The sequence below is a fragment of the Rhinichthys klamathensis genome, unplaced genomic scaffold (genome assembly GCF_029890125.1).
Source record: "Rhinichthys klamathensis goyatoka isolate OS25496 unplaced genomic scaffold, OSU_Roscu_1.1 h1tg000331l_1, whole genome shotgun sequence".
In the NCBI taxonomy this organism is placed as follows: Eukaryota; Metazoa; Chordata; class Actinopteri; order Cypriniformes; family Leuciscidae; genus Rhinichthys; species Rhinichthys klamathensis.
The window spans coordinates 1,140,508-1,166,331 of NW_026606846.1; the positions used below are offsets into that span (position 1 = coordinate 1,140,508).

A 25,824-nucleotide genomic window follows, 5' to 3' on the forward strand; every position below is an offset into this window, starting at 1 on the left:
AATTGGTGCAACAATATCTAATGTACTAGTGAAAATGGTGCTCAAACTGCTAGTCATTTCCTCTAGTTCATCTGTTTGTTTGGGTTCACTGAGCAGCTGAGATAGATCAGGTAAGCTATTTGAGAATCTATCTATAGTGGTTGGAAGGATTGTTCTGCCTGGTCTATAACGTGGCGCAACATGACATATTTCAGCAGTACGTATTATGCACGTTACCATGTAATGATCAGTGACATCATCACTTTGCGGTATAATATCTATATCAGTTGGATTGGTTCCATATGATATAATTAAATCTAGTGTATGATTTAGACGATGAGTGGGACCACGGACGTTTTGCTTGACCCCAAAGGAGTTTAATAAATCTGTAAACGCAGCCCCTAACGCATCATTTTTGTTGTCTACGTGTATGTTAAAATCTCCAACAATTATTGCTTTATCGACATTGACCAATAGATCCGAGAGAAAGTCTGCAAACTCTTTTAGAAATTCAGCATATGGCCCTGGAGGTCTATATACAGTAGCCAAGGCTAGAGATAATATGGATTTCTTTCTTACATCTAAGAGCGTAACATTTAGCATAAGTACTTCAAACGAATTAAATCTGTGACCTGTTTTCTGAGAAATATTAAGAATATCTTTATAGATTGTTGCAACACCGCCGCCACGACCAGTCAGACGGGGCTCATGCTTATAACAGTATCTTGGCGGAGTAGACTCATTTAGACCGAAATACTCATTTGGTTTAAGCCAGGTTTCAGTAAGGCAAAGTATATCGAAATTATTATCTGTGACCATTTCATTTACAATAACCGCTTTAGGTGTGAGCGATCTAATGTTTAGAAGACCTACCTTTAGAAATTCTTTTTGTTCACTGATATTTAGATTTTCTGGTTTAATTACAATAAGATTTTTGCTAGATCCTGCACTAGATTTATTGTTTGGCTTCACTAAACGAGGAATAGACACAGTTTCTATATAATGTTCTTCACTACGTATATCAATTAAGTTTGGACAGCAAAGACTGTGATTTGGATTTTGACTTATTAGTCATCTGGTGCGTAACGTCTTGGAGATATTATCCGACAGAACAGCCGCTCCGGCTCTGCTGGGGTGCAGGTCATCAGCACGGTACAGCCTGGGTCGCTCCCAAAACAGATTCCAATTATTTACAAAGAGCAGTTTCTGTTCATTACACAGTGACATTAACCATTCATTTAGTGCAAATAGTCTACTGAACCTTTCTTGTCCTAGTCGGTACGTGGGAAGCGGTCCAGACACGATGATCGTTGCCTCAGGCGCTGTGTTGCGTACCGCCTCGATCAGGCTCATGTAGTCCTTCTTCAGAACCTCCGTCTGCCGCAGCCTGACCCTCTGGGGTCTAAGGGTTTTTCGGGGTCCTTGAGATGTTTGGACATGCACTGACATTTATGCTTTTTTCAGTTGCTTATAAACAAATTACTGGCAAAGGTGTAATTACACTCTATTAGCACAAACAGGGCTACCATAATATGTGAGCAACATGTATGTACATGTTTGTTTTTTGAGAGAATATTGTTTATGTATGGTTATTGAAAAAACTAAAACTTAAAGTTTCTGAAATAAGGCCACAAAACACATACTAAATATGTGTCCACAAGACTTTTGACTAATGGATGTTGTCGCCTAGAGTTTTTTCTTCAAAATGATCTGAAAATCATCATGCCTAATCATTCACATAAAACAATACATTCGTTTAAAATTTTATATGACACTTTTTGTTTGGAAAGGCAATATGCGCAGAGGCGTGACTTGCTGTGATGTACACCTGAGAAGACAATGGGCCCGCATAATGAGCGCATAATGGGGCTGCATACTAATGGGGCTGCATACTAATGAGCCTTTCATTCAGGTGTGTCACTGAGCCACAAGAATGCAAGGACAAAAAAATATATATATTTATATATATACAATACAAAATTGGTTCACAGTTCCAATTTTTTTCTTCTTCAAATTGTGCTTGCAAATTGTATAATATCCAAGGTAAACATTTCTAGTAATTGTGCAGTTAATTCTCATACTGTATTTACAGAAAGTTTTGGAATATATCCCAAATGTGTCACTAATAAAACACAATACAAATAATTTAAAGAGAAGGCTTATATTGACCTGTTAAGATTTTGTTTACATCTACCTTGTACCTATATTTTCGCCATTTTATTAAAAAGGTTACAATTACAACAACAGTAAAAATGTTAACTATATTTCAAGTGTAATCTTTCTATATAAACTTAAGTATACATTTTATCATACATATTTCATAGTTACGGATTAATTAGTTTGAATATAGCCTACAATCGAACAAACACTATAATAACATCTTAGTTGATGACTTTATTTTGACAAAACATAATATCATATGAGCAGAAATTGCCAAACATAAACTTATTTGATGTGGCAGTATTTTACAGTAAAAATTAGTCTACGACATGTGGTATTTCATATGTAACATATAGTTTTTATCATATATTAGGGCGTATAAATGTTCATTTGCAGTTTAATACGTTGCTTATACAAAAATATTTTATTTCAACATATTTCAGTTGATTTTTACTCATCTCAGTATAGCAATATAGTTAGGTAAAATCTGTTCATTCATTCACACACAAAAATGCGATTCATATTCAAACAGTCTTTTTGCGTTTACAGACACTATTCATATCGCGATTAGAACAAAGCACTAGAGAATAAAGAATGTACCTATTCCTCAGCTGGATCCGTTGCTCCTCAAAATGAAACTACCTGCACTTCTGAGGTAATTTTTTCCAGGATTATCATTAAGATAGTATTATTCCTCACAGCGTAGTAAATATGAGTCTCTTTCGGTCAGTTATCCAGCTGATGTGGGCGTGGATTGCCTCTGTGTAGCATTTGTGTTTGAATAGCACGCGCGGAGAGTGGGCGTGGTCAGATTAATCTTTTAACCCTCTGGGGTCTGAGGTGTTTTTGGGGTCCTTGAGATGTTTTGACATGCCCTAACATTTGTGCTTATTTCAGCTACTTAAAACATACAATTTGCCAACATATAAATTTGCTGTATTCAGCACAAACTCTGCTACAATAATATGTGAGCAAAATGGATGTACATGTTTGCATTTTATAGAAAAAAAATATTATGCGTGGTTAGTACGTTTTGGGAAAAAAAATGTCACCGCAATAAGGCCATTTAACACATACTGAATAGTTGTCCACAAAACTTTTGAGTTACTGTTCTTGTAGGCTAGAATTTTTACTTCAAAATGAAGTGAAAATCATTCTGACCACTCTTTCACAAACAACAAGATTTCCATTACACGAGAGTAGATGTTAAAACTTCATGCTGATTTTTACTCGGCTTTCGCCAAGATAAGCAACACTAAGACGTAGCTTCAAAGTAAACTATGCTTCTCCATCCATTTACGCTTCTTTCCATATGGTGGTGTGACTCCCCTTCTGTCTGGCGTTAACCGCTGCAGTATACTTGGCGCGTCAGCACACACGACGGCTGCAACTACAGTGTGGTCTCCCTAGTGGACCAGCACGACAACCGTCTGGATTGAGCCGAGTAGGGGACATCTCTAGGGTCTTCAAGTGGGCACCTTCCGTCCTCAGTGTTTCGTCGACTAGCCCACGACACCTCAAGAGGGCTCGACAGTGACTCTGGCGTCCCAGAGTCTACCCCCTCCGTCCCCCACTCAACTCAGCCCAGCTTACTGACCTCTACATCCCTCCTGCTGCTGAGACCTAACCACAATCTCACAATCTCTCCGCAACCCAACCATACGCGCCAACCCGTTTGACTAAGGCTGTCGAGCCCCACTGGTGCGTTAATATGCAGTTTCAGTGGCAACGGTTACGTATGGCATACCACCTACCGCAAAAACACAATATCTGCCCAACCACCCGTCATTCACGCAATATACACTGGAACGTAATGACTGTAAATACTATACAACCTATACAAATAAACCAACAAACTCTTCAAGTTTTTTAAGAATTCTACGAAACCGTAGCGTGGCGGCCTGTACACAGCCAGCTAGAATCTTTCCGTCTCAACCACAGCCAGTTGCTGCTCCTTTCTGCTGCTTCAGATAAGTTCTTTACTGTGCGACGCAACTCTTGGCCACTGAATCCGACGTCTCTGAAGAACCGGGTTGTAGAGTGTGCCACAAAACCTCGACAACCCACTTCCACAGGATAAACCTGGACTCTCCATCCTCGCTGTTCTGCTTCAGTGGCCAGATGAGCATACCGCAGTTTCTTCCTCTCATATGCCAAATCTACCGCATCCTCCCATGGCACTGTTAACTCTATCAGTTGAACAATGCGGTACTTGGTCATGCCGCCAAGTGAACCGACCTTGGCTAAGAGCCACCTTACATCCTGTCAAAATGTGCCTTAATGTGGCAGGTGATGAACAAAAAGGACAAGAGGGATCCTCTCCTACCCAGAGGTTTAGGTTCTGCGGTGATGGGAGAACATCATATGTTGACCTAATAAGGACACTGATCCTACTCTCTTCCATTGACCAAAGATCTTGCCAGCCCATCTTGCGTTGTTCCACACTCTCCCATCTCATCCACTCTCCCTGCTTGGCCTGGGAAATGGCCTTTATACACCTCATCCTCTCCTCCTGCTTTCGCACCTCGTTGACTACCAGCTTCCTCCTTTGAGCTGGGCCTGCCTTGTGCCATTTAGGAGGAGCTAAACTGAGCCCAAAACCCCCTCTTCCATGCTGTACCTGTCCCACGATATCCCCAATTTGAAGGTCAGCCTTTGCCTCTACTACAGCTTTCTTTGCTGACCACTTTCTACCAGTTTTTAACACAGGGGCTGCCTCCCTTACACATTTGTCGCGTGACTCTACTAAGGTCATTTCCAGTCTGACCTTGGCACATTTAAACTCCTCGGTAAAAGCAGCGACTGGCAGCTGCAATATTCCTTTACTATAAAGTCCCACTCTGCTGAGGCAGCGTGGAACTCCCAACCATTTCCTAATATATGAACTTATTAACGCTTCCAGCTTATCCACTGTTGTCAAAGAAACCTCGTACACAGTCAGTGGCCACAGCAACCTCGGCAGTAGACCAAACTGAAAGCACCAGAGTTTTAGTTTGCCTGGTAGAGCACAGCTGCTTATGCTCTTCAACCCTTCCACTGCTTGTCGTCTAACTTCTCCCACTCGAACTGTGTCCTTTAGATCCCCATCGTACCATCTCCCAAGACTCTTCACTTGCTTCTCAGAAACTGTTTGTATTGCCTCACCATTAATGAAGAATGTTTTATCTACTACCTTTCCTTTAACTATCGAGATGCTCCTTGATTTAGAGGGCTTAAATTGCATTCGTGCCCATTCAATATTATCTGTTAACTTCCCCAATAACTGATTAGTGCAGGCTACTGTTGTAGTCATGGTTGTCATGTCATCCATGTATGCTCTGATTGGTGGTAGTCGCATCCCAGAAGCCAAGCGCTCTCCACCTACTACCCAGCTTGATGCCCTAATGATTACTTCCATTGCCATGGTAAAAGCCAGTGGAGAAATGGTGCATCCTGCCATTATTCCAACCTCTAAGCATTGCCATGCAGTGCTGAGTTTTGGAGTTGAGAAACTAAATTGCAAATCTCCAAAATAGGCTTTACCTAAATTTGTTATTGACATTGGTACTCTGAAAAAATCAAATGCTGCCCAAAGAAGCTCATGTGGCACTGAACCATATGCATTAGCCAAATCCAGGAATATCACATGGAGCTCCTTCTTCTCCTTTTTAGCTGACTGAATTCGTTGCCAGATAACATTGATGTGTTCAAAGCATCCTGAGAACCCTGGAATGCCCGCTTTTTGAATTGAAGTGTCAATGAAGCCATTCTTTAATAGGTAGGTGGACAATCTCTGGGCAATAATGCTGAAGAAAATCTTACCTTCAACGTTTAATAGTGAAATAGGACGAAACTGACTGATGCTTGTAGCATCTTTTTCTTTAGGTATAAAGACTCCACCTGCTCTGCGCCATGCTCTAGGTACAACCTGTTTTTCCCATGCCACTTTTATCAATTTCCACAGAATTCGCAGAACTCCTGAAGCACTCTTGTACACTCTGTACGGAACTCCATTAGGCCCTGGAGATGATGAAGCCCTTGCCTTTCTCACAGCCTGCTCTACCTCTTTCCACTTAGGTGCACAGACCTCCATTTGGTATTCTGGTGGGTTGATAGGTGGTATGTCTGATGGAATTGACATAGGCTCACAATATAACGATTTAAAATTCTTACGTCAGTTTTTGGTCAGCACTGCTGTATGCGTGGGAGTGTGAATGGCCATGAATATTAATGTTATTTACACCTGGGTGGGAAGACAAGACACTCCCCCAATGACCCATCAAGGTGCTGTGAGGCAGCCTGAACTAAGAATGGTTCACTGATGAATATAAAGTTAAAAATAACAGCATTTATTCAAAATAGAAATCTTTCCTAAGAACGTAAAGACTTAAAGTCATTCCTATCACTTAACACACCCTTTCAAAAAAACAAACATAAAAAGACCAAACTTGTTTTTTTTTATATTAAAAAAAAATTATTCAAAGAATCCTAAAAAAAAAGTATTACAGGTTAAAAAAAATTAAGCAGCACAACTGTTTCCAACATTGATTTTTTTTTAAATCACATCAGAATGATTTCTGAAGGCGGATGGTTAGTTAGGTAAGTTAGCGGTACATCTCACTGATGCTGACATCTGTCCATTTATATTTGCAGCCTTTTGCAGTTGCCTTGGCAGCCTGGGTAATAGACTAACCAAAACTGAACATTTATATATAAAAAATATATTGTATTCAGACAGTATCACATATTTGCTTAGGCGTCGATTTCGGAGGGGGCGGTGGGTACGCGTCCCCACCAGATTTCGTCATGAGTCATTTTGTACCCACCACTTTTGGAAACATTGAGGCACGGATGTACCTAATACAAATAAAACATCTCCAGTTAACTAGCAGAGCATTCATTTAGTCCACTCTTAAATAAGAGATCTAGCGCTAAAATGTTTTGTTTTTGAACTCAAGCTAAGCGCTCGTGTCCGCTGCTATCAGTGTCATTTATTCAGTGTTCTCTTGTGGCGGCGCGCACGCAGTCTTCATTCGGACGCGCTCTTCAATCTATCGCCGTTGCGGCGGACACTATTCATTCCGGTGAAATCACAAAATAAAATGCACACAAACGTGTGTCCCTCCTTGATATAGACTGTAACCACTGATGAACATATTCGGTTTTGATGAGAGAAAAAAAACTATACTGAGGGCAGATTAGAAGCCGTAACCTCTGACACGCTTGGCAAAAGATCTGCCACTAGAACACTGAAGTACTCAGGCAAAACTTGCGGATCGACATATTTCACTAAATCATTATAACCTAAGCAGTTATTCAAAAAGTTTACACGAGCGTATAGGTAATATTTCCTATGTCAAAAGCTAGCCAAAACTAGGCAAAATATAGTCTGAAAATTCATTTGAGCTCTATGATCAGAAAAGGAATTATATAACACTAAACAACTTACTCCGAGCTTGTATCCTCGGCGGGATCAATTCGTTCTTCAAAATAAAGCCGTTTGTCGTCCGAGTTTCAAATTCCTCTGAGGAAAAGGTGAATTTTTCCCCGCTGTCCATAATCCTCTGAAGGAGTAGCGTGCTGCCATCCTCAAACCGCGATGAACTATCAGTGATTCTAATGAAGAAAGTTACTTTGTGTTGTTATGGCATTGATCGGGGGGCGTGCCGCGTGTGCGATGCATAGATCGCCTATTTACCATGTGAAAAGCTCTGGGGGTGTGTCGGCCTCAGCTAATTAAAGATAATGAAGGGAGAACGAAAAAACTGTACCTCTCCTTGGTTTCAAACGGATTACATAAACTGGAAATATTTTGTTTTAAAATAAATTGCTTCATTTAAAAGAAGAGAATTTCAGCTTCGTAAAGATACATCTCTCGTATCTCTGTGACAAGTATTGACAGAGTTACAGTTAATTTTTCGGACGTGTTTCAGAATGGACTTTACTGACAGAGAGAAGGCAGAACGTGCATCATGTTTATTTTTCTTTATTTGTCGAAAAGCACATCACTTTGTTTTTATTGTGGATATACACAAAAATATAGACATTTAACAGGATCGAATGATGTATAACACTTTCCTGTATGACGGAAATCGACGGAGTTATTTGAGTCTCTTTTGCACTGATAAGAAAAAAAGCGAGCTGGTATCGCCGGCGTGACCGCCGACCCCAGAGGGTTTATTTTACCTCACATTATGCTATTGAATTACTTTAGAAGTCTTGGAATAAACTTGATTGTGCTTTACAATGTTTTTATGCCTTTAGCTTAACAATAACATAATAGTAGGCTATGCACAATATCAGACCTCACGGAGAAGCTGCAGCCGTGGCGGGAGGATTTTAGGTGTGGCGGCCCACCACGGCAGAATGAATGTAGCGGAAACACTGTGCCTCTTCTTCCTATGCTCCCTGGTTATGGAATGAGCTGCAGAGTATAATAATGATAAAAACACTCCCCTCTTTAAACGTTTTTAAAAATCTCTCATCGACCAATTTAAAGGAAACGTGTGCATGTTTTGTAAAGTAACTTTTATTGCCATTTTATGAGTGAAATTTTATGTAAGATTTTGAGTTTTATGTTTGTATTGTATACGTGAAACTTTTTGTGCTGCCATTTTGGCCAGGACTCCCTGAAAGAAGAGATTTTTATCTCAATGGGACTATCCTGGTAAAATAAAGGATAAATAAATATAGAAATGTACATAGTCCAAAATTTTGTCCAGTGCTACTCAAAGTTCAGCAGCAGCTAGCAGTGCTGCATTGTGATGTTGCATTAAAAAGTCTAACTGCTACTGGGATGAAGGACCTACGGAAACGTTCCTTCTTGCACTGAGGGTGCAGCAGTCTGCTACTGAAGGAGCTGCTCAGGGAGCTCACAGTCTCATGTAGGGGGTGAGTGGTGTTGCCCATAATAGATGCCAGCCTGGCTAACATCCTCCTCTCCCCCACCTCCTCTATGGTGTCCAGAGGGCAGACCAGAACAGAGCTAGCCTTCATCACCAGTTTGTTGAGTCTTTTCCTATCCCTTTCCAGCTCCCCAGCAGGCTACTGCATAAAAGATTGCAGACACCACCACAGAGTCATAAAAAGTTTTTAACTATTATGACTCCTAACCACCTGTCCTCTTCCTCAGTGCCACAAAGTGCCTATTGTGCCCCCTAACCACCTGAACTTCACCATGGTCTTCCTCACTATCCACAAAGTGCCTATTAGTACCCCTAACCACCTAAAGTTCACCAATGTGCCACGAAGTGCCTATTGTGCCCCCTAACCACCTATTCTTCACCATAGTCCTCCTCAGTTCCATGAAGTGCCTATTAGTACCCCGAACCACCTAAAGTTCACCAATGTGCCACGAAGTGCCTATTGTGCCCCCTAACCACCTATTCTTCACCATAGTCCTCCTCAGTTCCACGAAGTGCCTATTTTGCCCCCTAACCACCTAAACTTCACCATAGTCCTCCTCAGTTCCACGAAGTGCCTATTGTGCCCCCTAACGACCTAAACTTCACCATAGTCTTCCTCACTATCCACAAAGTGCCTATTAGTACCCCTAACCACCTAAAGTTCACCAATGTGCCACAAAGTGCCTATTGTGCCCCCTAACCACCTATTCTTCACCATAGTCCTCCTCAGTTCCACGAAGGGCCTATTGTGCCCCCTAACCACCTAAACTTCACCATAGTCCTCCTCAGTTCCACGAAGTGCTTATTGTGCCCCCTAACCACCTGAACTTCACTATAGTCTTCCTCACTATCCACAAAGTGCCTATTAGTACCCCTAACCACCTAAAGTTCACCAATGTGCCACAAAGTGCCTATTGTGCCCCCTAACCACCCATTCTTCACCATAGTCCTCCTCAGTTCCACGAAGTGCCTATTGTGCCCCCTAACCACCTAAACTTCACCATAGTCTTCCTCATTGTCCACAAAGTGCCTATTCTGACCCCTAACCACCTGTGCCTTCATTACATACAACAGTCAAAAATATGGGGGTCAAAAGGTTGCAGCCACTCACCGTCTGCTCGTTTGGCCCCAAAAGACCCCCTTGACCTGGAAGCGCCTGTGAAGATTGAACTGAAATAAGTTGCACGTGGGCGGTCAGAAATACGGGGGTCAAAAGGTCGCAGCGACTCCAAATTAGGCATTGTGCTAGGCCAGGGGCCCCCGGTTCTAGATCTTGGATGTCATGGTTCTAGATCGGTTCTAAGTATGCATTCCAGCGAAACGGTTTGAAAGAAAGGCCCTATTGTCTTGAAACTGACATATCTAGAACCGGGGGCCCCTGGCCTAGCACAATGCCTAATTTGGAGTCGCTGCGACCTTTTGACCCCCGTATTTCTGACCACCCACCGAGCCTCAGGAGCTTAGGTGTTGTCTTTGAGTCAGCTATGTCCTTGGAGATTCATTCGAAACAATTAGTTAGAAACTGCTTTTTTCAACTGAGGAACATTTCAAAATTACGATCATCTGTGACTAAAAGTGAGTTAGAGATGATTATTCATGCGTTCATCTCCTCCCGTTTAGACTATTGTAATAGTCTTTTTACGTGTTTGAGTAAGAAGGAGCTTTATCGTCTCCAGGTTGTTCAGAACTCTGCTGCAAGGCTTTTAACCCGTGTTAAGAAAAGAGAAAACATCACACCTGTTTTAGCATCACTTCACTGGTTACCAGTCCAGTATCGAATTCATTTTAAAATTCTGGTTATTACTTTTAGAGCCCTGCATGGCCAAGTCCCTACCTACATCACTGACCTGATACAGCTGCACACTCCTACCCGGAGTCTCAGGTCTTTAGATCAGATGTTATTAGTTGTTCCCCGTACTCATTTTAAAACTAGAGGGGACCAGTCATTCCAAGCAGTCGCTCCCAGGCTGTGGAATGCTTTGCCTCTTGTTCTACGACTTTGCTCTTCAAGCAGGCTTTTGGTTAGTCGAGGTTTTTTTATGGTTGTCTGTAGTGTTTGTTGTTTGTATTTTGGGGAATGTATTTAAATTGTTTTTGTATTACATTTAACTGTAAAGCACTTTGTGATGTCTATCTGTGAAAAGTGCTATATAAATACATTTTACTTACTTACTTACTTACTTACATATGCGTCCCGTTACGGGCCCCTGAGACGGTCCCCAGAGTTCCGTGTCCACTTCTGCTCGTTTGGCCCCAAAAGGCCCCTTTGACCTGCAAGCACATGTGAGGTTTGAATTGAATAAGTTGCACGTGGGCGGTCGTATATACGGGGATCAAAAGGTTGCAGCGACTCCAAATTTGGCGTTGTGGTAGTCCAGGGCCCCCGGTTCTAGATCCTGGATCGCAGGGTTCTAGATCGGTTCCAAGTATGTCTTTTTGCAGTGTAAAATTCTCCTCACTTTGGTTCAGTTTGACCTTTCAAAGGGTATGTATGTCTATGAGTGGAAGAGGCCTGTGCGAAAACTTAAACAAAGCAGGCAAAAAAATGTCCCCTGCGTTCTAGAGATTCGTCCTCCTGATATGTCATTCGGGGGCCCGAGGACTACCGGCACACCGAGTTTTGGGCCCGTGTGACCCCCGGGGGCTGAACAGGGGCCCCTGACACGTGCAACTTATACCCCTGGGATGGTCCCCAAAGTCCCGTGTCACCGTCTGCTCGTTTGGCCGAAAAAGGCCCCCTGGAAACACCTGTGAAGTTTGAATTGAAATAAGTTGCACGTGGGCGGTCGGAAATACGGGGGTCAAAAGGTCGCAGCGACTCCAAATTTGGCGTTGTGGTAGTCCAGGGGCCCCCGGTTCTAGATCCTGGATCGCAGGGTTCTAGATCGGTTCCAAGTATGTCTTTTTGCAGTGCAAAATTCTCCTCACTTTGGTTCAGTTTGACCACTCAAGATAATATGTCTGTCTATGAGTGCAAGGGGCCCTTCATTCATTTCACCATGTGCTTCGTGAAGGGTGGACAGAAAGGTCCGATCGACCCAAAATTGACATATGTGTCTCGTCACGGGCCCCGTGGACGGTCCCCAGAGTTCCGTGTCCCTTTGACCTTTTTTCACGCTAATTGGCCACCAACAGCCTAGTAAAATAAGTTGCAAGTGGGACGTCTAGAAAACAGGGGCCAAATGGGGTCAAAAGATCACAGCAACTCCAAATTTGACACCGTGCTAGTCCAGGGGCCCCCGGTTCTAGATCCCGGATTTCGTGGTTCTAGATCGGTTCTAAGTATGTGTTTCAGCTAAACGTGTTGAAAGAAAGGCCCGATTGTCCCGAAACTGACATATGCGTCTCGTCACGGGCCCCTGGGGCGGTCCCCAGAGTTCTGTGTCCCTTTGACCTTTATTCATGCTAATTGGCCACCAACAGCTTAGTAGAATAAGTTGCAAGTGGGACATCTTGGGGCCTTATTTTGCCCACCTGTAACTTATTTGACAGGATCTCTGTAAGCTGTCCGTGGACATGCCATTTTAATTCATATTTTAAAAAACCTTTTAAAGTCAACTTTGACTGAACGGTGTAATTGTTTTTAACTAGGTACCCTTTAAATTCTATGTTTGTATTAAACAAAATGTCTTATTTGTATATGTATAGTCTATGTATAGAGATTTGTTGTGTAGTATGTAATTTTTTTTATGTTTCATGTATGAATGTTTTTTTTTTTGCAACTTTTCGGCCGCCTATTTTGGCCAGGACTCCCTGGGAGAAGAGTTACTGTAACACAATGGGACTATTCCTGGTTAAATAAAGGTTAAATAAAAAATAAAAATTAAAGGCTGATTATGCATAATTATGACCTCTAAAGTACCTCAATATGTGTAAAATGTCTTCCCTGTGTACCATACTCTATGTATTAAGTAATAAAACATTTATAATTATGAATTATGACCTATTAATGCAGGGGTGGGGAACCTTTTTCCTATCAAGGGCCATTTACAATTTTTTAACATTCTTTAAGGGCCATTGTAATGAGGTTCAGTGTTTGGAAGGAAGAAGAGAGGGTCGGCGTGACTGGGACTCGTACGTTTTATTCAGAGGTGTAGTGGTAAAAAAAAGAGGTGGGTAAACTATAAATTCTGGTGGACCACGACATGGTCACCCGGTAAGGTGGGCCACTGCCTACCGGTGTATGTGTATCCTGATGACATTGCTATAGGGAGGGCTCGACATTAAGCCTTTCATACGCTTGTCCTTCGGACAAGTAAATCTGTCATTCACTTGTCCGAGTAAAAAAGTTTCTCGTCCGGATTTTTTTTTTTTTTTTTTTGTTAATTTATTCTGAAACAATATTCTCATCAGTGTTCAATTAGCTTTGATATTTAAATCGGCATATTGTAATATTTGCACCTTTAAAGGGCATCCCCTCCCCCAATATTATTAAATGTATGCTTCATCTTTCATTTTAAATTCCTAAATTTGATCAATAAATTACATTATTTCGAATAATAAGACACTATAGGGCTGATCAAATTAAATCATTTACACTGAAAAATTACAATTGCATAAAATAATGTTATGAAATTGATTTAAATTTACAAATAAGAAACGTTGGAAAGAATGATCTACTTTTAAACATAACACAAACCGCCAGTAGATGGCGGCAGGCGACCGTCTTAATGAGTGAGTTATTGATTCATTCATGATTCAAACGATTTGTTCAAACGGCTGATTCATTCAAGATTGAGACAGATGTTTATGAATGGGTCATTGAATCTTTGACTCAATCGATTCGTTCAAAATGCTGAATCATTCAGTAATGAAAACAGGTCGAGTGTTCCTGTGAGATGCGCCGTGGTTCTGCTGTGATTTTTGTTTGGAACTATTTTCCCTGCTGAAACAGAACAAAAACAGCCAATATTGCATCTAAAATGTAAGTGACTTAATTTTAACTGTTTATTGAACTGTTGTTGGAAATTAATGTCACATTTTCAATCGTGATGGTGTTCAGGAAAAATAATTGAGGTTGCTTAACATATGTTAAAAATATAAAAACTCCACATTTAGATTTTTTATAGGCAGTATGTTGTTAAAGTCCCTGTAAAGTCAAAATTAAGTATGTGTTTTGAGTTTGTCACACCACAGAAAAATGTGTTATTAGTCACCCAGCCAAATTTGAATGATAAAAAAAGCCAGCAAGTACATTAAATAAGCTATCAAAATCTTGAAAAAATGAGCAGTAATCTCTGCTCTCAAACGCTGGGGGCGTGTCCACTGGCTGCGCTGAAACCACGCCCACTCGTCTCTAAAGCTGCCGTCGACTCGCCACACTCAACTCTACAGCCGGAATGGATGCTCGCACGGTGGGCACGCACTGCCGATGATGGCACCAGTTGTCGGCGCGACGGGAGGATGAAGGCTGAGGCGGGAGTCGGTTCGGCCCCATTCACCAGTAACAGCGGATTATCAGTGAATCCCAGACAGTTATCTCTGACGAAAGTTTATAAAACTATCCCGTGTAAAATGATCACTTACAGAGGCGGGTTTTGGCGGTGATCCTTAGCTCTCCATCAAAGGTGGCTCTTCACAAAATTAATCCACTTCTTCTTGATGTAATCGTTTTTCGGAAATTTAAACAAGGACACCGATTTGTTTTGTAACTGATCCGGTGATCGCATCCATGTAGTACGCATTTCCGTGACGAAGGCATAGCTAGTAGCAAGCAATCTGTAGGCTGTGTTACTAATAATAGTACTGACAGTAACTCGCGATTGAGCGGCAAACTGATGTGAACGTGCTCTATAATATTGTTAGGAGCGGCCAGCCTCAGCGGCTACAGTGCGTCATCAAGTAGGGGCGTGTCCAGGAGCTCAAGGGCTCCAGTGCGTCATCGAGCCCTGTTTTAGCCCCGCCAAGAAAATCCGGAAAATATCAATGGTGAAAAACTGTTTAACGGTCTAACTCCACAATTCAGTACTTCACAGTTCACAGTCTTTGTAATATGTTTTAGCAATACATTTCTAACATTTATAATGTGTTTAGATTTTTTTTTTTAAATTGCCTTTACAGGGACTTTAACTGAGTGTGTGTGTGCTCTCATTTGTGTCGATTTCTGCTCGAGAGGCTGCGCGAGCGTCAACAGCGCAACCTTACCGTAAGTAATAGTCAACAACACTGACAGTAATGCAGCGCAATATGAAAGAGTTCGTCTTAGGTTTAACAACCTATGAAACTAATAATTAACTATATGAAACTAAAACGACATAAGCTTAATTTATAGCTATTTAGAGGTGGATAAAAGCACAAAAACAGTCACATAATATAATACTCTTTCCACAGCTTGGGCTCAACTCTTTCCACTAAATCAGCACAGACTCATTCCTCTTTTAGTCGGCCACTCATTCCACTTGCTGTCGGCGAATCTACCTTTCTTTTTTTGACAGTCTCCATGATGCATATCAGCTATGACAACCGCTAACGTTACGTGTCTGTTGCGTTCATTCTGACTGTGACCCGGACACAGTCGGAAGCGACCGCCCGGAAACGTCGACTCTCTTATGTTATTTTATAATATTGTATATTATCTATTGTATTAAACGTAACGTGGTTGGTTAGTTCAGGGAAGAAGGAGGTGGGAACCGGCAAACGTTTAAACCACTTTAATACATTAATACGCAAATGACAAAACGAAAGTAAAAGCAGTAGCTCCTCGTGGACGACGACCACACACACATAAAGTAAAGTCCATGCCTGGTCCTCCGCTGTCTTCGTTCCGATCCTTTTACGCGCCCCGAAGCTCATCCGTGAGAAACTTGAAACCGGTGCGCAGGTGACTCATTAACACTCGCTACTGGCCTCGCCCTGCTTGCCACTTTGCCTATTTTGTGTTTTCTGTCACAGGAAAAGTAATTGCTGAGATTTTTGGTTCTGAAGTTCTTTTTTTTTTTTGGGGAGGATTTGACTCGCGGGCCGCATCAAACTGTTTTGCGGGCCGGTTACGGCCCGGGGGCCGGACGTTCCCCACCCCTGTATTAATGCATTGACCACTGACAGCATATAGGAGCCCTGTCAAATAAGTTACAAACGGGACCTCAGCACTTGTGCTGACTTGTCGGCTGAAAATTGCTAAGTCGAAAACAGCATCCCACCTGTAACTTATTCGACAGGGTCTCTGTAAAAACTCGGTACTTCGGTACCAAGTCGGTACTAAAAAAATTAACGGTTACGGTACCAGCTTTTCTAGGTACCGAGTACCGGGTTAATCCGGTTCTTGATGCGCTGTCCGAAAGGTGCAGAGTTGCGTCCTCTTCATAAAAACACTGAGACATGGCGACCGGCGGCGCTGCTAATGCGTTGGCTCTGAATCCAGTTGTTGACAAGAAAGGAGGAAAGAGCCACATATGGAAATATGTTGAATTAGGCTAATGTCATGTTGCCATAAAGGGCCGTTCACACGTTCACACGTTCACATAGCACGTTTTTTGCGCGTGCAAATTTCAAATGTAGGCGCGCGGGAAGCGCGCTCATAATAGAAGCGACGTGCGAGCTTGTTTTTCCCGGCGCGTCACTGTTTATGGTTGCATAGCGGAGACACACGATAGCGAGCGCTTGTGGAGAGAAGGAGAAAGCGGTGCAAACTGCGCTCTCCGTGATGACGAGGAAGTATCAGCAAAGAATTAATTGATTTCTAGCCCTTGCATTAGAAATCAGCTACAGGGTTCTCAAGTTTTGAAGACAGGCAAGAGTGACATTTTTGGCAGTTTTGGATTAAATAAAAGTAGGCTACAGTTAAGTCAAATAAAACATGTTTTATCTCCTGTATAGTTTGGTAACACTACAATAAGATACCATTCATTAACATTACTTAATGTGTTAACATCAACACATTGAGTGAACAATATATTTTTACAACATTAATTAATATTTGTGAATGTTATTTAATACAAACACTTGCTTGTTCATATTTGTTCACTTCATTCATTGTGCATTAAATAATGTTAACAGATAAAACTTTTGATTTTAAAAATGTATTAGTATATTTTTAAATTAACCCCAAGGAGAATAATTGCTACAGTACGCTATATAACTATGGTTTATTGTTAGGTCATTTTATCTAATGTTATCTAACAAATCTTATTGTAAAGTGTTTTTTTAATACTACAGTTTCCATCTTTGTAACTGTGATATACACTTTAATATATGTAAATTTTATCTAAATTAAGCTTTGGTACCGAAATTGGTACCGAGAACCGTGGATTTTCACTGGTATTGGTACCGAATACTGAAATTTTGTACCGTGACAACACTAACCGTGACAATAAGAAAGATGGCGTCTACGCTATAATTAGTCTCTCTGTTTATCCTGAGGTTTACCGCAGTCCGCCGTATCCAGATCTGATGAAGGACTTGCGCCTGGACACTCACACACACACACTCCAGATATGATGGACAGACTTTAGCTGGACAATAACTTTATCCTAATGGTGTTGTACCACCTAAACAATCTGTTATGGTAATTTCTACGGTAACTATAAAGCTGCTTTGAAACAATCCATACTGTTAAAAGTGCTTTATAAATGAAGGTGACTTGACTTGACTTGATTTGGAAGCAGCTTTGGCGATCCGCAGGGCTTCTGCAACCGACAACAATGCAGTCTCGGTTGAATGCCCTTTCTTGAAGCCAGATTGGTTGACATCCAGCTGGTTATTCTGAGACAGGAAAGATGATACTTGGTTGGAAGCAACTCGTTCAAGTGTTTTCGCTATGAATGGTAGGAGAGAGGCAGGTCTGTAACTCTCTATGAGTGATGTATTTAATGTTGTTTTTTAAGCAGTGGAGTTACTGCTTGAATGCTGTAGGGAAATGCCAGTGTGGAGGGAGGCGTTGATGATGTGTGTGAGTGGTAGAAGTGTGGGAGAGCCCGCAGGAGCTCTGTTTCCCTGGCTATTTTCTCCACTGCCGCAGCAGTGACGTCTCCTCTGCTCCCGCAGGAGCTCTGTTTTCTCCAGGTAAGTTTCTCCACTGCCACAGTAGTGACGTCTCCTCTGCTCCCGCAGGAGCTCTGTTTCCCTGGCTATTTTCTCCACTGCCACAGTAGTGACGTCTCCTCTGCTCCCGCAGGAGCTCTGTTTCCCTGGCTATTTTCTCCACTGCCGCAGCAGTGATGTCTCCTCTGCTCCCGCAGGAGCTCTGTTTTCTCCAGGTAAGTTTCTCCACTGCCACAGTAGTGACGTCTCCTCTGCTCCCGCAGGAGCTCTGTTTCCCTGGCTATTTTCTCCACTGCCGCAGCAGTGATGTCTCCTCTGCTCCCGCAGGAGCTCTGTTTCCCTGGCTATTTTCTCCACTGCCGCAGCAGTGACGTCTCCTCTGCTCCCGCAGGAGCTCTGTTTCCCTGGCTATTTTCTCCACTGCCGCAGCAGTGATGTCTCCTCTGCTCCCGCAGGAGCTCTGTTTCCCTGGCTATTTTCTCCACTGCCGCAGCAGTGATGTCTCCTCTGCTCCCGCAGGAGCTCTGTTTTCTCCAGGTAAGTTTCTCCACTGCCACAGTAGTGACGTCTCCTCTGCTCCCGCAGGAGCTCTGTTTCCCTGGCTATTTTCTCCACTGCCGCAGCAGTGATGTCTCCTCTGCTCCCGCAGGAGCTCTGTTTCCCTGGCTATTTTCTCCACTGCCGCAGCAGTGACGTCTCCTCTGCTCCCGCAGGAGCTCTGTTTCCCTGGCTATTTTCTCCACTGCCGCAGCAGTGATGTCTCCTCTGCTCCCGCAGGAGCTCTGTTTCCCTGGCTATTTTCTCCACTGCCGCAGCAGTGATGTCTCTGCTCCCGCAGGAGCTCTGTTTCTCTGGCTATTTTCTCCACTGCCGCAGCAGTGATGTCTCTGCTCCCGCAGGAGCTCTGTTTCTCTGGCTATTTTCTCCACTGCCGCAGCAGTGATGTCTCTGCTCCCGCAGGAGCTCTGTTTCTCTGGCTATTTTCTCCACTGCCGCAGCAGTGATGTCTCTGCTCCCGCAGGAGCTCTGTTTCCCTGGCTATTTTCTCCACTGCCGCAGCAGTGATGTCTCCTCTCCAGTACCTCACTATTCAGAATTAATATTCCTGTTAAAACCCCTACGTGATGCCTCTTTCTCTGTCCAGCGAGCATTGGTCTCCCAGCGGACGTTGCATGCATCTATGTTTCCTCTTTCTCTGTCCAGCGAGCATTGGTCTCCCAGCGGACGTTGCATGCATCTATGTTTCCTCTTTCTCTGTCCAGCGAGCATTGGTCTCCCAGCGGACGTCGCATGCATCTATGTTTCCTCTTCCTCTGTCCAGCGAGCATCGGTCTCCCAGCGGACATTGCAAGCATCTATGTTTTCTCCTTTTTCTGTCCAGCGAGCATTGGTCTCCCAGCGGACATTGCAAAGCATCTGTTTTCTCCTTTTTCTGTCCAGCGAGCATTGGTCTCCCAGCGGACATTGCAAGCATCTATGTTTCCTCTTTTCTGTCCAGCGAGCATTGGTCTCCCAGCGGACATTGCATAATTCTGTCCAGCGAGCATTGGTCTCCCAGCGGACATTGCATAATTCTGTCCAGCGAGCATTGGTCTCCCAGCGGACATTGCAAGCATCTATGTTTCCTCTTTTTCTGTCCAGCGAGCATTGGTCTCCCAGCGGACTTTGCATGCATCTATGTTTTCTCTTTCCCATCCAACAGGTATCGATTTCCCAGCGGACAGCAAGAAATCTCCAGTCCGGGCTTCCAAAAAACGCGCCACTCCACCGTCAGCCGGTAGGGCCCATCAGCCCGACGCTGTGAGATGCTCCCGTCGGAAGCTACATGGGCCCTCCTGGTTGGGCATTCCCAAATCTTGTCAACCAGTAGGGCCCATCCGCCCAGCGCAGTGAGCTGCTCCCGCCAGAGGCAACACGGGCCCTCCTGGTCAGGCGGCATAAATCACGCTGTTCATCGGCCGGTAGAGCTCGCCTGTCTGACGCTGTGAGCTGCTCCCGTCGAGAAACGGTGCGAGCCCTCCCAACTGTTGTTCCAAATTACGACTGCTCCCCGTTCGTGAGCCAGCAGGCCCTCCTGGTCAAGCAACCAGGCTTATTCTCAAAACGCCAGCCCGCCAAATTCTCTGCGTTTTGGGGGGTCTTTAGTCTGGCGGCTGTCCATTGCTCTTTTTGCCTTTTGGGGGAGTACTCTGGGTTCGGGCAAAATTCCGAGCTCGGAGCCCTCCCCCCGGACAGCACGCCAAATACGCATAATCTTTACTCTGTTTAATTGATGTAAGTGTGAACTCGTGAAATGATGTTTTATTAACAAAGTTCGGGAGGAGCACGTTCAGATAATTAAACCTAATTAAACACACGTGGAGCACATTCAGATAATCAAACCTAATTAGACAAGAGTGGTGCTTAATAATGAGTTAAGCGCTGTGTATATATACAGCAAACTAACCTCCGTTCATTGACAGTTTAACAGCATCCCTCCACCACCCCATCTCCTCACTTATAGTCCTAATACTCTTACAACAACGGGGGGAGTACTCTGGGTTCGGGCAAAATTCCGAGCTCGGAGCCCTCCCCCCGGACAGCACGCCAAATACGCATAATCTTTACTCTGTTTAATTGATGTAAGTGTGAACTCGTGAACACATAACCGGCGTTTTCAGAAATCTCCACTTTGGCCGGAGTTTTTAGAAATAATCGTGTAAATGAGTGACCAAACCGCGGGGAAATATCTGCGTTTTCCCTTCGTGTAAACGGGGCCTAAAACTGCACACGGGTTCTCAACTACAACTCGCTTCAGTGGACTTCATTACAGAGACATTACAAGCTCATGAAGTGATATTATCATATTTGTAACAAACATCTCAGGAAAGGAGACTTAATAAAAACATTTGCAGAGGTTTATTAAGAAAATTAGTATCAATCATACAAAATGAACAAAAAATGCTAAAAACAGGAATGAACAAGATACAATAATCCTCAGATCATCTCCATCACACAGAACAGAGAGACGATTATACAGTCTGAGTCTGTCCATTACTGTATTTAATATTATATTTACAGCAGTTTACATATGAAGCACAAGAAAATGACTTTCAGCACTGTAGGCAAATATATATAAAACCCATATAAATGAAAATAAATCTGGTCTTTTATTTGTAAAAAATATTTTAATCTAAATAAGTGATCAGAGTTTTTTTTACCTGTTTAACGAGAAGAAAATAAACCAATGAACAATCCTCTGAGTTTCTGCTATTGTAAATATTGCTGCAGATTCTGAACTCATCCGTGTTTTATTGTAATATTGTGGGCATCTCTATTTCCTCCGGGCGCTTCGAGTCCTTCCTCCCTGCAAAATAAAAGCATTGCCTGACCTCTCGTATGTGTTTCTCATGATTGCAGATGTTCAGATCAGATGAGTGTGAATCTTCAGATTGTGTGCGGCTCAAACTCACCAGCTCTTCTTGCACAGATGATCTGAAGAAGAATCACAGTAGGAGCAGCAAACACTGCGATCTCAACAATACTCACAATCACTGCAGGAAACATGAGAGGAAGAAGAGAAACTGGACATGACTGAAGTCAAGGGTCTTCATCTATCAACAGTTCTTGATGAAGCATTTACAGACTGACTGATAGTGTAATGTTATAAAGCTGTCAGTATAAATGAACGTGTCGTACCTCTGTATAATAATCCAGCAGTTTCTGATGCTGGATCAGCTGGATCTGTGGATCACGTCTGTTAGTTCAGTTCAACACATAATGCCACATATACACAACATCATCATCACATAATACTGGAGCTTCACATCACAGAAATGAGGAATATGTGCTCGAGTCTGTCATCTATTATCTTCTTACTTCAATCTCAAGCTGTCAGGTGGAGAATGGCAGTAGTGGAGAAGAGAGGTGTTACTGTATCATTTATTCCTGGTTTATATGAGAGTGAAACACAGTTGAGCTGCTGCAAATAAACCTTCAGCTTGAATGAGTGACATAAGCCTTATAATTCCTAAAACCGGCCTCCTACATGGGTCATACTAGGCTTTAATAGACTCGTCTGCTTTATGCAGTATATCATGTGTGACCCATGTAGGATGCCAATATGAGGAATTATGAGGATTGCTTTAGAGACGCTCATGTAGGAGATTTACGTTGAGTTTATGTTGAGTTACCCTTCATTGCGCTTTGGAGGAGGATTTGGTTCAAAACTACAAACACGAGTAAAAAAAAAGTGTTAAACAAAAACTACAAAACATGGCGGATATGCGCGACCAACGGTGAGAGGTTTAGATAAAGGTTTGAGTGACTCATCAAAGTTTAACCTGCTAATAAAATATTTGTTTCATGTTATTCCTTTTATATTTCATCTGCAATAACAATTGTTGCAAAAAAAATTGCAATAACAACTTTTGTAAAGATCCGTTTGGCCATTAACTTTTAAATGCATCATTCTGCATTAATATGAGGAGAGTCTCCGCATGACAGACCCGCGACTGCAGATCAACGCTTCTGCATTTCTCTACGATACAGAAGGAAATGAAATGTGGAGGATTTTATCTTTGATAAGATGATTGACAGGTCAGTTTGTGTGACAGGATGAGTGTAACTAAACGAAAGAGAGCAACCGTTAAAGACGCGATTGTATGAAGTGATAGTGTGTCCCAAAGCTTGTGTACTCTTCTGCTACACACTCAAAAGTATCCACTAGTTTCTTCCCAAAAAGAGTAAATACTTTTAGGGCGTAGTATAAGTAGACGAATTGAGCATTAGAGTAAAGAATAAGTGAAGTCGGCCATTTCCTCTTCAGTTTCATCTGAGCTGTTAAAGTGAACGGCAGGACAAACTTTCTCCGGTCAGACAGAAACAAAATGTTGGCAGAGATAACTATTTTTCTTTAAGATCAAAAATATTATTTAAAAAGAGATATTTAAATCGGTGTATTTCATATTGGGGTCATAAGACACCATAAGACACTTGATGAATAACGGATCTATACGTCACCTGAAAGCTGAATAAATAAGCTTTCCATTGATGTAAGGTTTGTTAGGATAGGACAATATTTGGCCGAGATACAACTATTTGAAATCGTGAATCTGAGGGTGCAAAAAAATCTAAATATTGAGAAAATCGCCTTTAAAGGTTTCCATTTCTGTTGGCGATTGTGCTGCAACCACTTACAAAAATAAAGTTTTGATATATTTAAGGTAGGAATCTTACTAAAAATCTTCATGGATCATGATCTTTACTTAATATCCTAATGATTTGTGGCATAAAAGAAAAATCGATAATTTTGACCCATACAGTGTTTTGTTGGCTATTGCCACAAATATACCCGTGCTACTTAAGACTGGTGTTGTGGTCCAGGGTCACATATGTTAAACTTGTTTACTTTTACATGTGTGTTTGTGATAATGTTGTGACTGCAGTATTTTATGTCTGTTTGGTGTTTTTCATGTCTCTACAGTGAATGATGTAGTTAGTCTACATGAAAAATATCTAAAGTTAGTTCAGATGATTAATACTGTAGAATATGACCGTCATATGTTGATGAGTGAACACTGAAGATAACTCTAGCATTACGCACTGAAAAGCACTGATGTGAGAAAGACAGTGATGATGTACCTTTAGAAACGTGTGTGTTTATAGTTGAGGGATCCTGAGAGTGTGTGATGTGGACTGGATTCACTGCTGTCGTTGAATCAGCTTGAGCTGTGAAGATCAATGTTAGTTCAGATGATTAATACTGTACAATATGACCATCATATTCTAACTTTGATCATCACATCACATAAAGAGTGAACAGTTGGACTGTTACTTCACTGCAGTTCATTAGTTTGAAGCAATGCTTTGAGTTCCTCTTCTGTGAGAGTCAGAGAAGCTTTTGTTCCCTCAGTTTGTTCTGGTTCAGTGATACTGATAGACCTCAGTGTTCCTGACATTATGAGGCTCTTCTAACACTGTTTTCTCACCTGAATACTTGACAGTGTATGTGACTGAGGTCTGGAGTTGATCTCTGTGAATAAGCTGACATCTCCACTCTCTGTTGGCATCTTCATTCAGGAGTGTTGTAGTCAGAGTGATGATACAGCGATCTCGAGCTGATGATGATGATGATAATATCTGATATCTGGAGTCTGTCTTCAGATCAACACCAGCCTGATTCACCCACAACAGCTCAAATCCCGCAGAACGGACCCAATCATCACAGGAGACTGAATACAACTGACAGGAGAGAGTCACAGAGCGGCCTGGACTGATCTCAGTCTGTGAGGATGAAGATGAAGATGATGATGAAGATGATGAAGATGAAGACACTGAAACTGAACACAAATCACAGACTCTTCGATCATCATCTGAGTTTAAAGGGAGAATCTGCCCTTTTTAAATTGACCACATAATCATAAACTCACCATGAAGAACATGCAGAGAAACATTAGCACCAGTTCCTTGTTGTTCTCCATTCACATATTGTCGGCATCTGTAATATCCATAATCTTCTCCTGTGACGTTCTTGATGTTCAGAGAGCAGTCAGACTCCAGACTCAGTCTCTCATGTCTCTCTGTGTCTTTATTCTTTATCCCTCCAGTAATCAGTGCAACTCTCCCTAAGCGTCTGAATATGTTAGAGTAGATCCATGATGTTGATTTGCAGTCAGAAAGAGCTTTTTTATTATTACAGGAGAGAGAGACATTTACACCAGAACTGATGAACACATGATCCACTCCACTGGTGCCTGAAATACAGTATATCTCAGTCATCATTATGATAAAAACAGAAGTTAAATCATGATATTTTCCTCACTGTTGCTCTCGACTGCATCTGAGAGTGTTAAAGCTCTGTTGTAAAGCCCCAGTTTCGGCTGCTCTGAGTTCGATCGCTCTTTGAGTTGTAAGTTGATGCGAGCGCGGATACATGGAGTTACTGGAGCAGTTTTGCTTCTAGACGGCGAGGATGTGGACCATCAGTGCTTTTTCTCCCGTAAGTCTGATAAACATCAAGGGAATTACTCGACAGTTGAAAAGGAAACTTTGGCGTTGTTGTTTTTCTTGCAGTTCTGTGAAGTTTCCTTAGGCTCTTCCATCCGGCCCACTATTGTCTATAGCGATCACAACTCCCTTGTTTTACTTTCCCGTATGTATAATGCTAATCAACGGCTGATGCGTCGGGCTTTATTAGTACAGAGTTATAACCTTGAAAAACAATACCTGTTCCGGTTACATTTATTTGTACTTTTGGTTATTACTTATAAGCTTTGTTAGTGTGTTATGATTATCATGTGAAACCAAATTACTCTGCCGTCCTATTTCCTTTATTATTGAGTATTTGAGAGCGGTAATGCTGGATAGAGGAAAAGGGAAGTTATGTCACGTGACGTACATCGGACACACTTAGTTCTCATTTATTTAGTTTAAAGTTTAGGTTTAGGGGCAGAGATGGGCACAAATACATCAAAAAGTATTTAATTACAAATTACAAATACTTACTTATCAAATGTATTTAAATAAAATACAAAATACTGCTGTGAAAAAAGTATTTAATTAAAATGGAAGTAATTTGTAATTTGAAAATACAAAATACAAACAAACTGTAGAGTCTTGTGTAGTGTGAGAGTAAGTGTGGAGTTAGATACATGTCAGAGTAGAGAATATCGGAATATCATCGTTTAGTGCAGAAGATGCACTTTTAACGTACATGTTGCCACACACTCTCATAATAAAAGATCATTACGCCAATAACACTTATTTGTATAATATTACACAAAAACTAGTTAACGCTGCTGTGAGGAGGTTTCTAATACCCCGTCTGTGACAAAGTTGACAT

At 42.1% G+C, this 25,824-nt stretch overlaps 2 protein-coding genes across 4 annotated transcripts in view; both read right to left on the reverse strand.

Annotated features, from left to right (window-relative positions):
• Window positions 1–25,824, reverse strand: part of LOC130105977 (uncharacterized protein DDB_G0271670-like) — a 174,826-nt gene that overhangs the window by 68,338 nt on the left and 80,664 nt on the right. For 2 of the 3 annotated variants that reach the window (XM_056272172.1, XM_056272173.1), the window contains 2 exons: window positions 24,413–24,736; window positions 23,972–24,322 (listed from right to left, as the gene is read on the reverse strand). The exons of the other annotated variant lie outside the window; for it this stretch is intronic. In XM_056272172.1, coding sequence (XP_056128147.1) covers window positions 23,972–24,322; window positions 24,413–24,736 — 675 coding nt within the window. The remainder of the gene's footprint in view (window positions 1–23,971; window positions 24,323–24,412; window positions 24,737–25,824) is intronic. 3 annotated transcript variants of the gene reach the window in all.
• Window positions 21,245–25,824, reverse strand: part of LOC130105983 (uncharacterized) — a 257,444-nt gene continuing 252,864 nt past the window's right edge. The window contains exons 5-8 of the mRNA XM_056272183.1: window positions 23,625–23,711; window positions 21,681–21,719; window positions 21,455–21,535; window positions 21,245–21,348 (exon numbers count right to left, since the gene is read on the reverse strand). Of these exons, the coding sequence (XP_056128158.1) occupies window positions 21,293–21,348; window positions 21,455–21,535; window positions 21,681–21,719; window positions 23,625–23,711 (263 nt within the window). The 3' untranslated portion in view covers window positions 21,245–21,292. The remainder of the gene's footprint in view (window positions 21,349–21,454; window positions 21,536–21,680; window positions 21,720–23,624; window positions 23,712–25,824) is intronic.